General features: G+C 37.8%; 1 protein-coding gene across 1 annotated transcript in view; it reads right to left on the bottom strand.

Moving 5' to 3' along the window:
- SLC27A6 (solute carrier family 27 member 6) overlaps nucleotides 1-16,021 on the bottom strand; it is a 65,138-nt gene that overhangs the window by 39,220 nt on the left and 9,897 nt on the right. The window contains exons 2-4 of the mRNA XM_007459993.1: nucleotides 14,736-14,939; nucleotides 6,894-7,052; nucleotides 5,477-5,601 (exon numbers count right to left, since the gene is read on the bottom strand). Of these exons, the coding sequence (XP_007460055.1) occupies nucleotides 5,477-5,601; nucleotides 6,894-7,052; nucleotides 14,736-14,939 (488 nt within the window). The remainder of the gene's footprint in view (nucleotides 1-5,476; nucleotides 5,602-6,893; nucleotides 7,053-14,735; nucleotides 14,940-16,021) is intronic.

The raw sequence follows: 16,021 nt of genomic DNA, 5'->3' as shown, positions 1-16,021 counted from the left end.
CATTCCTTAGAGGTTACCATGTGTGATGAAAAAGTTTCCACAGCTTAATGCTTTGAGAAACTACATCTTTCACAAGACGTGAAATGGGGAAAACATAATGGAAAAACACTTGAAGTTATACAGAAACTAAGAAAATGAAAACACGATAAAAAGAATAAATGCTTTAAAAATATCCATTTTCAATTAGAAAAAAGAATAAATGGTAATGCCCTGAATCAGGGACAAGGTAATGCCAATGCACTTAGCCTCTACCTGTCTTCAGACCCATTCAAAACATAACTGGTAAAACAAATAAACGAACAAGTTCAAGAGATTTAGGTTAAGTCAGCATCATTTAGTCGCCCCTATTGGAATTTTATTCTCTGGTACTGTTGCATTGTCTTTATCCTTACATCTTATCTAAATATAACAAGGAAACCTCTTAAAGCTTGAAAGAAATGATAGACTTTCTTTGGAGAAAATAAAGTAGGTGTCCTTTCATGTTGAAGTCTGAAAAAAATCTCACGTCATCAATTTCAACATTTTCATTTTTTTACCCTCAAAAAACACTTAGGGGTTCACTGCAGGACTGTCTAAACATTACTAGTGACAAATTTAGTACAATCCATATGGAATTTAATGAAAAATATTTAATGAAAAATATTTAACAAATATTTATCAAACATTCAGGTGTTTAAAAATGTCTCTCTTTTCATGATGGGAGTTGAGCATAATCCGTTTTGTCGAAGTTTTAATATATTTTCACTACAGTATCCAGAATCATAAGTATACTTTCTGGCTCCCAATAAATATCTTAGATTTTAAGAAAACAGAATGAAGAAACAGGATATAATTAATAGAAAACATATATACAAATATATACTAAAGAATATAAGCTATGCCTTGAGAATGTCAAAAAGTGGGTGTTCCACATTGAGAGCTATAGACAAACTATATAGTGTAAATGATAAACTATAATGTTAACTTGAAAAATAGGCATCATACTTATGCATTATAATATAGGTCTTTGCTAACTAGATCCCATCCCTTGCACTCTTTGGGCTCCAGATTCTTGCATCCAACTGCCTATTTTACTTCTTACCCTGGATGTCTAATTAACACACCAAACTTAACAGGTCCAAAAGAAATTTTATTTTCATTCCCCAAATCTCAGTTTTCCTTATCTCAGCAAATGGTTTGCAATTTGCCTAGACATTTGAACCAGAAACCTGGGACTCATCCTTGATTCTATCCATTTGTTCACTCTTCACTCCCTATTCTTGAACTAACAAGTCTTGTTATCTTTCCTTCAAAATAGATCCCAAATTGGTATAGTATTTTCCAGTTTGCCTTCATCATTTTCCAAATACTCTGATGGGAACAAAATCAAATTTCTCCTCCAGGGTCTACTGAGCCCCATATGATCTGGTCTATGGATGACCCAGCTCCTTCTCTTTAAACACTCAGGCTATGTCCTCTGTGGGCTGCTTCGTTTTCAGTTTATTCCATCCAGACTGCAGTCCCCCAGCTTTTCCATGGCTGGATCCCACCTGTCATAACGATTCCTCAGCTCACAGGTCACCATGTCAATGAAGTCTTCCCTGACCATTCAATCTATTGGTCTCCATCACCCCAGCTGGTTTTGTTTCTTCATAATATTATCATTATCTGTAATCACTTTTCTTCATGTGTTTGCTGGCTTATTTTCTCTCTCCTCAAACCAGAGTGTAAGTTACGTGAGAAAAGGGGTCTTGTTTGTCTTCTGTGCCCCTGTCGACTCAAACCTACAACATTACTTGCATGAATGAATGAGTGACATGATCCTATTCCTAGGTAAATCCCTAGGTATGGCAGAGTTATTTAAATAAGATAAACTGCGCAGCAAGAGTCCCCCAGAGGATCACTGATGTCTAGAGTTCCACCACATTCCTCACCTGTCTATATTAAATGCAGTATTAATATTAAGAAAATATAGAGCTAGACCCAATCATAAATGTATGATGGTCTTCAGTAATGTAGAAAATATGGAAGACTGGAAAGTGGGGAAAGAGCTGCCTTCCTAGTCTCAGGGGAAGAGGATAATTACCCCAACCCTCCATGACTAAGAGAAGCCAGTACCTCAGCTTTTTTTTTTTTAAGGACAGTGCGGCTGCCAGCAGTTTGAGGCACATCCAGTGTTTATGCGAAAGGAAATTTTGTAACTGGAGTTTTTAAAAAGAGAAAAAAGATGGGGTTGGGTGGGGGGTGCTAAGTGCTTCCAGCCAGAGAAAACCAACCCTAGGATGTTTTTATACAACTATATACAAACACTCAACTCAGACTGTGGCTTCTGCCTGCAGGTAAATGTCCTTTGGAATATATTACTTACCTGAGATTGACAACAACTCTGGATATACTTAGGGAATACGTGGTTTCGCTTTCTTTTAAAGATTTATATTAAATATCTATGGGGTTTCAAACCACGGCTCATGAGACGTGCAATTTAATTTCTTTGAGGGTGTGGACCATGTCACTTGTTCACTCTGTGGCCCTACTTGAACCCCCTGCTATGCTGGCTGCACAGCAGACACTAACACTTCCTTTCAGGGGAAGTTCACTGAAAGGAATGAACACTGGACAGCAAGAAAGCAAGATGTCCTTGAAGGGATAAGATGTCATAACAAAATGACTTTCTCCCTTTTCCAATCTTTAATGCCAAGAACTGTTTGTACTCTTTCTGTGAGAAATCAACAAAGAGGATTAGGTAATGCAATGCATCTCTGCTAAAAAAAATCATTCAGTTTTCCTTTGGCAAATCTATATTTCTCTCTCTCCTCCTCAACTTGTCTTCAGGTAAGTGGTTAGAGATTATTACACAAACACTAGTCTTTCCTCAAAGAACTTTAATTAAGAATTAGAATACTTAATAGCTAAAATCAACCAGGAGTTCTGCTTTCAATTCTCAGTTCTCTCAAATTCTCTGCAGCTATAGTATTTCCCCCGAATCAGTGCATTACAAATTCAGAGAGGTGAAAAGACTATTTCATTTCATTTTAAAAAGTCAAAGGAAAACACCTTGAAAAAAAGACTTGTAGCAAATATGATGAACTGTTAGTTCCTTTATTATATGAAACGAGAGCTCAAATGAATAAGATAAAACATTATGTGCCAAAGAGATAAATGAGTAAAAGACTCAGAAGAGGTATTTTAAGAGGGAAATACAGCTAGAAAACTATCCCACCTTGTCAGTAATCTTAACAAAGAAATTAAAAATGTTTGTTTCTAGTCTATAAAATTATAAATAAAATTAGAAATCTTTTCCTCGTTTTTTTTTTTAAAAAATAGGACATTCTTTGTTCAAACAGAATATCACTACGAAGCCCAAGCAAGTTGGGTTTCATCTACCATAGTTGACAGGGTGGGCCGTGGAAACTGGCCTGTTCTCCCTGTTCTCCATCCTACAGGGACTTTTGAGGAAGCTTAAAAAGCATAACGTGTTTTAGGTGTTACCCACGTAAGTAAAATGCAAGCGTTATTGACTGACAACAACAACAACAAAAACAACTAGTGTCGGGCTTCCCTGGTGGCGCAGTGGTTGAGAGTCTGCCTGCCGATGCAGGGGACACGGGGTCGTGCCCTGGTCCGGGAAGATACCACATGCCGCGGAAGGGCTGTGTCCGTGAGCCATGGCCACTGAGCCTGCGCGTCCGGAGCTGGTGCTCCGAAACGGGAGACGCCACAACAGTGAGAGGCCCGCGTACCGCAAAAACAAAAACAAAAACAAACAACTAGTGTCTAGTTTTCCATGAAGGACACTGGAAGACCACTATTTTTAATACCACTCAGCATTGATAAGAGACTGTGCAGTGGGCATACTCCCACATTGTCGATGAGATTCTAAATCACATCCACCACTCTGAACAGCAGTCTGGAAATATGCCATAAAAAAATCGCCAAAATACCCATGCCCTTTGACTACCTTCACTTCTGAGGCCCTACATGAAGATACTAAGTACAGCATCGTTTAAGGTGGTAAAACTTTAGAAAAAAATTAATGCATGAATCCAACCATTCAATAGATCCTTACAGAGCAAATGATCTTGCCAAAGTTAATGTTGCTAATAAAGGATGAGAGGAAATAAGAATGGCTGGGGGCACGGTCTCGAAAAGCCATGAAGAAGTTCATTAGGTAGTGCTTACTATGTCCTATACTGAAGGAGGCTTTCATTTTACTGGAGGGCATTAATTCCTTAAATTACATAGTCCAGATATCATATCATCAAAGAATACAATGAAAACTATATGAGAAAATACGTAGCTTGTGGCATTATAATTATTCTACTGGGAATCCTCAGGTAAGACCACAACTCTGATATTGGCAAAATCTCCTAGAGGAAAATAAAGGTCAAAAAGCTAAAACACTTTTCTGGGACTCCTTGTCTTAGCTATGGATGTGGGGAATCTTTAGCTATTTGAAGTACTCCTGACCAAAAAAAAAGAGGAAGGATGGCTTCTCCCACAAGGAGGCAGGTCAGGAGTTAGATGGAAGGTCTCTCCATGGCAAACTCCAAGCTTAAATTTACAGGCATTTTGTAAATAAGATTATCCAGTTTCAGATTCTTCTCTGTGTTATCTCTCCTGTGTAATTCCATATCTTTAATAAAGTCTTATTTAAATGCCTCCAGCCTCGTCTCAGTTGTGCTGTGGGTAAAGAAAGGCAACCTCTGTCACCATCCTTCAAAGGGGCTGGTTTTGATTTGATTACAGGCTGAGAAACTTCCTTGTAGCCTCAAGAATGCTTAGACAATCAGACAGTGAAAAAATAAGCATCTCAAAATACAAATGAGACCAGGAAAAGGACAACAACTTCTGAGGGCAAAAAAGCAAACGAACTAACAAAGACAAGCTTTAGGCTAATGCAACTGTCTCTGCGGGTCTATTTTCAGAAGGGGGCAATTTATCAAAAGTTCATGGAAATGATTGCTTGAGGTGGTGGGGAGACAAGTGCAAATCAAAGCAAAGTTTCTTTTTAAGTTTACAGCAAAACCAAACAAAAAGATATTCTGATGTAATCACTTATTCAAAAGAAAACAAATAGAAAAACAAGTATAATCATTGTTATTAGTTTCTGAGTGTTATTTAAAGACCAGCATTTTAAAAGACGATCTAATTCAACCCTTGGAATAACTGCTTTCTGTAAACACAAAATAATTTCATAATCAGATGCATGCTATGTTTACAGAAATTTTAATCCATCTAAACATGAAGTGGACTGGATTGCGAGTCTGTCTTCTCCTGCCTCAATATAAAACACATTAGCACATTCCTGATATCCTCCTTTTATTTTCTCTGACTTGCTTTATACTCATTTTATCTTGGGGTTTTGCATATATCTTTGTAAGTCAGTTAAACTATGTTCTGGAAGAAAATGGATTACAAGCAAACCAATTATTTTCTCTCAATTATTTTCTTTTTCTTTCTGAAGTTACGTTTTCTCTCTGACAATGATTACTCTTACCTTAGGTTGTTTACAAAGGTAGCGACAAAGTTCTCCAATGTACTGAAACACAGTCACATTATACTTTTTGCAGTCGTTCCAAAATTGGCTTGCTGAAAATTTCTTCTTTAACACACAAGTAGCACCTACGAGAAAAGGTATAAAAAAGGCAAAAGGGAAAAAAATTCAAGGGCAGGATGAACATAAAACACAAATGATGTTGCTCTGTCTAGAACACTATTGCTCACTTTCAAGCCTTTTATAATCCATCAGTGGCCATTTATATCAAGCTCATTTGAAAACATTAATATACCAGTCCAATAAGTCTTTTAAAAATATTCATGTCGTAATTTTATATTTTGACTATAGATATACTTTTTGTAATATATGGGATGAAAGAAGCAGTCAAAATATGTAGGAGAATTACAAGTATTAGAGCATGAATATAGATAAGGTCATCCTTCTTCACAGAAACCAAGAATATTCACTTACTTTCAACGTTGAATATATACATAGTATTCATTTCTAAAAACTTTTAAGCAGTCTCAATATAGTTTGAGATTGAGAGCTGGTAAGGTAGAGTTAGTATGAAAGCACCAACAAAAAGGTTCATTGATGACTGCTAATTTTAACAACCTAATTTTAATAACAATGTCAGTCATATGAATATGTTCCAAGGAAAATGCTAATGTCTTGACTCTCATCTTTATTTATTGTGGACATTGATCATACTTTAAATATACTATTCTATAAGATTATAGTATTTTAGACAAACATAAATAACGGTGAATTATCTCTGTGTATTATTTCTGGGCTAACTAGTAACAGACACATAATCTCAGCATGGTTATGAATGGAATCTACTGAGTCACCAGCTCTACCAACTGACTTCTTGGCTATCTGGGGTACAGTGTTTGCAAAGATAGCCTCAACAATTTCTCCTACGCCCTTACCTTTGCAGTGTGAATTTGCCACCCTTCCCTTCAAGAAGTGGGGTCTCTTTCCCCACGCTTCAAATCTTGAATTTAAACTGCCTTGTGACCTGCTTTGATCAACAAAGTGCAGGTGAAATGATCCATGTTACTTCCAAGGAGGCCAAGACTTAAGAGCTACACAGCTTCTGAGTTCACCCTCTGGGAAGGCTCCTACCACCATTTAAGGGCAGGGGCGGCAACCACTCAAGGGTGAGCAACCACATGGAGAGGGAAGTCCTGTCTACAGCCATATCCAACCACAAGGCCAAATTACTGCTCCTTCCATTCAGGCATACACTGAAGTATGTGACGAAATTGTGTCCTTTTAATAAATATTTTTTTATAATTGTATAACATGCACACGATCACTCTGAATTCTACTGATAGAGTTTTGCACTTTAATGAAGGCAAGTTCCAATTATTAGGCATTTTGAGAACGTATGAAACAGAAAATAAAAGCTTACCTAACTCAATACATCCACCAATTCCCAGGAGAGATCCTGCACTATGATACAGAGGAAGGGTTATATAAATGATGTCATTGGAAGTACAACCAAAAGCCCATAATCCAGCAGAACTCTTCATAGCCTGCAGCTGACAAATCACAGCTGCTTTTGGGAGACCTAGAAGAAAAGAAAGAAAGAAAGAAAGAATAGAATAGATACTATGCTGGTATCAACTACAACAGCAGTTGAGACAAAAATACATCAAAATGGTCTATACCCTCGGTAAAAGGGGCCATACAAATGTCAGCTACAACTGTAATTAATCTCTAGAATCTTAGATCTACCCAGAAGGATTAAAACTATAAAATTACATAGAGTTTGAGATCTCATAAGGTTCAAAGAGCCATATCTGCTATAAAGATGCCAAAAATATATCATTCTTTCTCTGGTTCAACATATTTATCGAATAAAGCCCAAGTTGTCATGGGTTTTTGGTGACAGCACATGTAGCTATGAACCCCAGTCTACAGTGACTTCCAGACACTCACCAGGGTGAGCCTCAAGTCCACCCTGCTGCTGCACCTGCTTTGATATTTTCTGACAGGCTTTGTGCTCCATTTCCATTAACTGGAAGATCTCATACACAAAATTGGCATGATCTTGCCTACCATCCTAACCAAAATTCATTTATTACATTTTTTCAAAAGATGTTTCTGTGGCTTTTCCTGATAGGTTGGCATCTCACACCCTAAAAGGGTTTATTGTCATCCACATGCACAGGGAATCCCTCCAAAATTTCTCCTCAAAGCCATGTATAAAGATTTTGAGTGAGACTAGCATCCTTGATCCTTGATAATGCAATGCCTTTCTCTTCTTCATTGAGAGAATCAAATATTTATGCATTTTCTGCTTCCGAGAAGTTCCCACCTACTGTTCTTCAGTCACCATATTCCCTACTTTCCATATTGTTCCTGACTTCATGGCAACCCAGCCTTAAAAATAACTTTTCAGTTGGAGGTATGTCGAAAAAAGAAGGATGCTTTATCTAGTTATTTTCCACCTGTGTGCTTATGTCACTCCTGTAAAGCACTTTAGTGAGCGTATTAGTCATGTTTTCGTTCCTAATTTGGTTAGCTTTAAGTGAATAATGATCTCATTAATTTATTATTAAACCATTCAAGATACTTAGACTTTTTGATAAAGGAGACAACAGATAGGAGCTTATCCAACAAATGAAAGTGATCAAAGGTTCATGGAGTTTAAAGTTTTAAAGAAGGAAAGAAGAACCAACAGAATAAATGAAGCTTGCTAAAACTGCAATTTAGAGTCCCTTCTTGGAAGAGTTAGAAAGCACATTAACATATTAAAGCTTTCGACCAGCCCAACAGTACAGAAATGTTACTATTTCTTCAATGATGTTTCTCAAGCTCATGTGGTCATAAAGCCCCTTTACAACTTTTATTTCCCTTCTTTGTAGACATGAAGGGACATGCTGTGCCACATGCCTGGAGAAATGCTACCTTAGATGGTCTCTGAAGTCCTTTGCTCTTCTAACCTTCTATGAATCCCTAGCATTGAAACTCCCCACATGTCCGCAGATGTGAGGAGACCACTGGGATAAGGTCCAGGCGTAAAGGTGGGAGTGAGGCTGTGGTCAGTGAATTGGGGATTAGCAGGGAGGAGGAGGAACAGATGATATCAAGAGAAAACCAATTTAGGGGCAGGGATGAAAAAATCTGGGGAATTCGGGGATAATTTTGGAAAAAGGAAAGAATCCATAAGATTAAAGAGAAGGAGAGACAAAAGTAAATAGAGACTTAGATGGTGATAGCAACTGGCCCCAGGCGCAGCATGGAAGGCAGTTCTGTCTTTTTCCCCCTCCCACTACTTACCGGAGTGGCTGAAGGCAAGGCTGCTCTGACCAGGCTTAAATAGCCTTTCCTAGAGATCTTCAGGCACCTAACCAATTTCAGTGAGCAACAACAGAACCAGAAGCTGGCAGACTGAACACATACATAGGCCAAAAGAATGGAATTGGAGATGACAGCAACACAATTTTAGAAAGGCAGATGAGGACTTCCCTGGTGGTCCAGCAGGTAAGACTCTGCACTCCCAACGCAGGGGACCCAGGTTCGTCGGGGAACTAGATCCCACATGCATACCGCAACTAAGAATTCACATGCCACAACTAAGAGCCGGCGCAGGGAGGGAGGGAGGGAGGGAAGGAAGGAAGGAAGAAAAAAAGAGAAAGGCAGATGGACAACTGGTGACTGACACGGCAGACCCAAGAAGATGAAACCGAAGCTGAAGCCTTGAAGAAAGTTGGTTTGCTCCCACAGAACCCCAGCGAGGCTCAGAAACTTGATGACCAGGTAGCCCCCAGAGTGGAATATCAATATGGAACTATAAAGAGGGAGCTAAATGGGAGTTTTGTTTAAGATGCAATTCCATTAGAGTCATAGATAAGGGAATCACCCCTTGTTCATCAAGATCTCACAGTATCTCCCAGGTCAAAGACATGTGAATGGTATAAAAACTGACCGCAATCCTTTCCTTACTCAGAGATATTCTAAGTCTGTTCCTGGGTCCATGGATATAATATTTTGGTGAGCATGAGCAAACAGGACTTCATAGTAGTAAAATGATTAGGAAACATTCAATATAATCCAAAATGCTCCCTTATAACCTGCCTGAAAGGGCCTATGAGCAAACTCTACTTCCATCTTAATTTTTCCAAGTCTCATTTCTTTACATCACTTCGTAACTTGCACCAACACCTTCATCGTTATCAACATTATAAAATTTTTATGTGAGATTCAAGTGATTTTTATGATAATAGGTGACATACTAATATTAATTCTCATGTTTATTACAATTATCATCACTTAATTCAGCTCTGGGTTTTGAGTTGCAAGACATCAGCTTATATTAGAGAGAGAGAACAAGAGAGATGCTTTTAATAAAAAATGTCAATCAAGTCTCTAACAAGACTCAACGTGAGACAGGTTGGGAGCTGGCGCCTGGGATCCTTTATTGGAGTTGCTTCACCTTGAGCAACAGAATACAAAGAAACTATAAGGGACTAAAAATAACTGCATGCATGCACAGTTTGAGGCAATTATGAACAATAAAATACAAAAAGGCCACAAATCAACTGCCATTTCTTAGGTGCCCGGAGCAAAAGCAGGTTACTGCACGTGATCCCTGCACAAAGTACCACCAAGGGGGTGGGCAGAACACCTAAGCCACCCCCCAGCCCAACCCACCAATCCACCCCTACCCTCACCCCATTTAAGGAACCAGTCCCTCCTCAGCGAGTAAGGGTACCTGTTACTTGTTTTCACTTCCTCATGCTGCAGCATGAGTCCAATAAAGCCTAGCATGAATCCCTCATCTGACCTCTTATCAATTTCTGTTGAGTAGAACTTAATCAATTTCTATTGATTAAAAAGTCCAAGGGCCCTAGTCAGTAAAAAATGTGATTTTGTTACATTCTTTGATAGCTTTGTATTTATAAAGCATGACATCTACTATATGCCTAATTCTGTATGTTGCTCTGCTCTGATCTCTACAAGACCCCATGTTGCTCAGAACTTTAAGCTAACAGGATATGCTATCTGTATAACTTTCCCTGTATAAGATCATTCACAATCCAAATTTGGAAGAATGTCAATAAATGCTTTTGATATTTTAAAATGCAAAAAATAAAATAAAATAAAATTACAGCCCCAGATTGCTTCCTCCACACTGGTATAAGAGCTAATGTGTATTCTCTGGAAAAAGATGAGCCTCTGGAAACACCAGGAAGAAGAGAGGTTGAACAAGTAGGGAGAATAAAAGAAAGTCTGCATCCTTCTCCAGCTCCCTTTCCACACTTGACTAGTTTTCCCTTCAAGATTCTTATGTGAGGAATCTAAAGCGCCCAGAAGTAAAAACTGACAGTCACGAATCTCCCAACAAAATGTCATGAACAATGAAAATAACCAGCCCACAATCCCACTCAATCACACAGAGCTTCTAGTTAGGATCTGGTTTGTTTCTGTGTGTGTGTGTTTTGGTGGCTGCATTTTAAATATGAACAGCCAAAGGTCACAAGATATTTGAGAAAATCCTCTAGGGTAAAGAACAGAGACCAACATAAAACAAAAGATAAAAGGATGTCAGAGAAAATAGAGACAAGGTAGAGAGGAGAAATTTTCAAAAAATATTAATATTCTGAGAGATATGACACAATGAAGTATCAATAATACAAAAATAACATGCTACAAAATGAGAAATAGTAAGAGAACACAAGGGTTAAAAGATAAATCTCTCAAAAAGTAAATCAAGGGGTCCCATCAGTGAAAAACAGATTTTTTTTTTTTTGGCTGACTGCTAAAACTTAAATTTTAGAAAGTCATCTCTTGTCAAAAGGTTTACACCTTCCCATCCTGATTTTAAAAGCATGTCAAACAATCCACATCGGATGCCATAAACGTGAACTGCAAGAGTTGAAATGGTACAATCTTAGTGAATGGGAATTGGAATCAAAAGGGTTTCTTCTTAGAATGCTCTAAATGTCAAGGCAGTTGCTTGTGTTTAACTGTGAACAAATAAAAATTTATTGTTTTGCACTTAAAAAAAAGTAAATCAAAAGGTAACAGAAAGAAAATAGGATATAAAAGATTAGAAAATTAATAACTAAGTGCAAGGAGGCCAATCTTTAAAAAGTTAGAGTTCCAAAGATAAAAGAACCAACAAGCAAACAAATATAATAGAAGGAGGGAATGGGCAGAAAGAATAGAAATAAAGAAGGAAGAAGAATATGTAGACACCTTAAAAAAAAATTTTCAAGTACCTAGACTTGCAAGACATGAGTTTCTAGATTTAAAAGGCTTACAAATTTACCAGCAAAATGGATAAGCAAGACTGGTTCCAGTACAAATAATCATGATATCATAGACTACTGAAGGCTAATAAAAGTTTCTAAAAATCCCAAAAAAGAAAGAAAGAAAAACAATACCAGGTTGCAAGTAACGGATTAGAAATCAGAAAGAAAAAGACTTCTCAATATGTGTACTGGAAGACAGAAGATAAAAAAGCAATGCCTTCAAACCCCTGCATCAATATAATTTCTAATCTAGAATTCTATACAAACAAGTGTAAGGGTAGAAAAAGACACTTTCAGGCATATAAGGACTTAAAACATACCTGCTAAATACTCTTTATCAAGCAGCTAATGAAAGCAGTGCAGTGATAAAATGAAAAGCAAACTAAGGAAATGAATTTAGAATCTAAGAATCAAGGGATCAGAAAAAAAGAAAAGAGTTGAAGGGAATTCTCAGGGGGATGGTGAGGAATGAACCCAGGACAGTAAGAGAGCAACATGTCAAGACTGGAATCATAGGGAGGAAAGGTGCAGCCAAGAACGTGGGCTTGAAAGAATACAGACTAGCTTTTCAATATCTAAAGGTGAGTTACTTTTTGATAAAGGGATGGGTACGAACCACTTATAGGTGTATAGAAAACTAAGCAAGCAAACAAACAAAAACAAATGATTAATCCAAGGTTGGGGAGAGTTTTACATGAAAGGAAATAAATATAATTTTGTTACACTACAGAGCTCAGCAAGCAATAGTATTTACTAAGTTATGATACTGATACCAATCAAACAAAAATTTATGATGAAACTATTAGGGTGACATTGGGGAGAGAAAGTATCCACACCAGAAAGAAAGAAATGAGTGGAGGGAGAGAGTGGTAAAGAAAGAAGATAAAATCCTCATCTTCCATTGTGGAAAAGCAGTACATACTTTTTAGTAGGTACCTATTAAGTATCCAGTAAAATACTATTAATAAATCTATTTAGATAAATGGAGGTGATTACAGAAGGAAAGATCTAAAATTACTGAATGTAATTGGTTTCAGGATAGAGAAATAGAGGAGTAAGCAGGGTACTTTTCTCTAAAATTTTTAAAACTATTAGAATTTTTCATCTCTGTGCTGTATAACTTTAATACAAATAAATATCAAACAGAAAAAATTAATAGCGTTTTTGCTTTCAGCCTGTTGTGCAAATGTATCAAACACTCTGGTTTTAATCTTCAAGAACAAAAGATGTTAATAGTCTGCTCCACACTATTCTCTTTTCGGGTGGGGAAGGGGGGTCGGAGGGAGGGGGGAGAGGTAAAGATTGTTTTGAAGACCAGAGTCACTTTCTATTTTTACAAGAAAACACCATAAAGACAAATTGGTCAAGTACCTTCCGTTGGAAGTTTTCAATGCATATAATTTCTAAAATTTTATTGACTCTTTCAAAGTCCAAAGTCAGTCTGAATTTATGCTGGCGACTTGATACATATTAGCATTTCCTAGTTCATTTATCAAAGCTGTTGCGAACAAAGCCAAAAAGAAAACCATAGTCTACTCTCCAGTATAGAGGAGATCATTGTTAGACTCCAAATAGGAAAAAGAAAAAGAAAAAAGTAAGAAAATTTTACCAATGCAAGAGTAGTTTTGCTTACAATACTACCTGTGCATAAGAAATTAGTACCAATAATTTTAATATGCCTCTAATTCAAAATCCCAGTCACCTTCAAATTAATTACAAAAGCTTACTTAGACTACCAAAGATATCATTCAATTTTTCTTAAGAATCAATTAAGTTTAATATTTCTTTTGAATTCTCAGGTAGTTTCACATTCTTTGTGTGTGTGTGTTGTTGTTTACCTAAAAAAAGGAAAGTTTAGTTACTTGATTCTATTTTGTATCCCTCCTCAAACCTGCAATGCCTTCAAGATTTTGTTTTCCACATGTTCCAATCAACTTATGCAAAACAAGGAGAGCCAGCTACAGGTGCTTAAATTGCAGCTACACTTGGATTGTGCTTAGGATTTAACATTTTATACAAGAGTTAAGAAAATTGTTTTAAAGTAGGCTAATGGATTTTTTAATCCAGCAGGTTAATTAGAAATTACTTAAACTAATCTTTTCATTTTATACATTAGGCATCCAAGGGAAGCTAGCAAAGATCCTGCCAAAGAAGCTGGCCAAATTCCACACTCTGAGCAACCGGGTTGGGTCAAGTCTTCACACATTCCTGTGCCATTTGTACTATCAAACTTGAAGAAAATCTTTCCACGTGAGACAATGGCCAAGTGAACACGGTGACTTGTCAAGTTAAAGTTAAAGCAATTACCTTTTTCATCCAAGTTTGGGAGTTCAAAGATCTAAGAACCCCAGGCCTTCTTGGATGCATGCTTTCTGAGATGTCTGGTGACTATGAAACCGAGCCCCCCCTAAAACCAAGTTCTCTTACCAACTTTATGATTAATCTCTCTATATCCAAAGCTTTATTCCCTTTCTTGTCCCCTCTGACCTCAATTCTGGGCTAACTGAACAATAATCAACCAGAGTCAGATGACTAAAATTACTCTTGCGGATAACATTGTTAATGTACTAAAGTAGCTATTATAGATATCATTGACGTGTAAACTCAGGTTGTTTCTCCAGGGTGAGATGAGCTCACAGACCCTCAAGCCATGAACCACCTGGTCAGAGAGTTGTAAACCAGAGACAGCCTGACTCCCCGGAAACTGTCACAAAAATGTCACAAGCTGATGATTAACCCTAGCTTCTTTGTTCTTCCCCTTTAAGAAATCCCTAACTCAAAGATCAAGCTGGAGTGGATCTGAGGCTGGGCACCCTGCAATAAATCCTTACTGGGCTGCAGACTCCCACTGTCAGAGTTTGGCTTTCTGTGTCAAGGGCACAATGAGTTCTTTGCTCAGTTACAACTACACATGGCAGAGATTTGCCTGAAACTGCTGCTTTGCAAATACGCTGCATTCTTCTTAAGTTTCAAGAACAAATGGATCTTACCTGTTGTTCCAGAAGTGAAAATATAAAGATAAGGAGCCTTGAGGTTTGAGGCAACATGGTGGCTGTGTGGCACCTGACTGTCAGATGCTGTGCTCAGTTTTTCTTTGAGTGAAATTATGCCTTGTGGAACAGATTCTTTCATTGCCCAAACACTGATATCTCCTGGGAGGCTCGGAAGGATCTCTTCTATAGTTTCAAGCAAATCTGAAAGCCAAAGGGTTAGGAGTAAGTAAATAAGACATAAATCTCAAAGCACTCACCTTGTGTGTTCTTTTGCATGTTGGAACAGGGATATGTAAATACAACGCTTACTTCCTTTTCATGTTGGATAAGTAACATCTCAGCCATTTTATGAGTATGTTTCAACATGACCAACAGAAAGGAAAATCTAGTTATTACCTGATTTAATCAATGCAAATAGCCTAATTCAAATTGAACTTTGGAGATTCCATTATCCAGATTGTGTTTTTTTCCCAATTTTTAAATAAAACTCTATTTTCGTACTTTGCTTTACATTTAAATTCAGGACACTGCACTAAACATTCTCCTTGAAATACAACTCAGTAGCTCATTATTCCAAAAAGCCATCTGTCTGTCACTGTTTAGTTCTACTATAATGTAATGATCCAGTAGAAATACCTGACTGGATTCACAAGATTCACAAGATTATGGCTTAGAGACCATTTCAGAGTGAAAAGTTAAATGAGGAGATTCAGAGATGCTCTTTCCTCTGGATTAGAATAATTAAAGGTAAAAGGTCTTTGAAAGCAAAAGGAGAAAAAGAACGCCTTCCAGAAAAGGCAGTAGGATCCATGGTCACAGCAGGCTATGACAATGGCAAGTGAGAGCGGGCTGGTGAAAGCAGAGCCTGTGTCAGCAGCAGTGGGATCCAAGGCCTGGCTAGAACCAACGTCAAACAAAAAAGAAGGCAGAGGAGTAGAAAAGCCAGAAACACGGGTGTCTTCAGGACTGAAGAGCTTAGGGGTCCTCACAAGGTCAAGGGTCTGGGTTGAAATTCAGACTGGAGAAAGGAAAAGGGATACTTATCTCAGGAAGCATCTACTGTACACATTAACAAATGAGCAACTGTGGAAGGGAGACTGTGTTGAGTCACTCTGGTAGATTGAATTAGACCTTCTTAATTTGATCTTTAATGTAGGAGAAACTGTCGTCTGTCCAGGAGGAGGGTAGTGGTAGAGAAGGAGGGAGATGGAGAGTGGGTGCAGGTCCTGGAGAAGGAAATATTCAGCGTGAAGGTATCTAGCACTCGATGGGGTACAAAAGAA

The sequence above is a fragment of the Lipotes vexillifer genome, unplaced genomic scaffold, assembly GCF_000442215.2.
Source record: "Lipotes vexillifer unplaced genomic scaffold, Lipotes_vexillifer_v1.1 scaffold44, whole genome shotgun sequence".
Classification (NCBI taxonomy): Eukaryota; Metazoa; Chordata; class Mammalia; order Artiodactyla; family Lipotidae; genus Lipotes; species Lipotes vexillifer.
The sequence above is the reverse complement of the archived record's forward strand: the minus strand, read 5'-3'. Positions and strand labels throughout refer to the sequence as shown.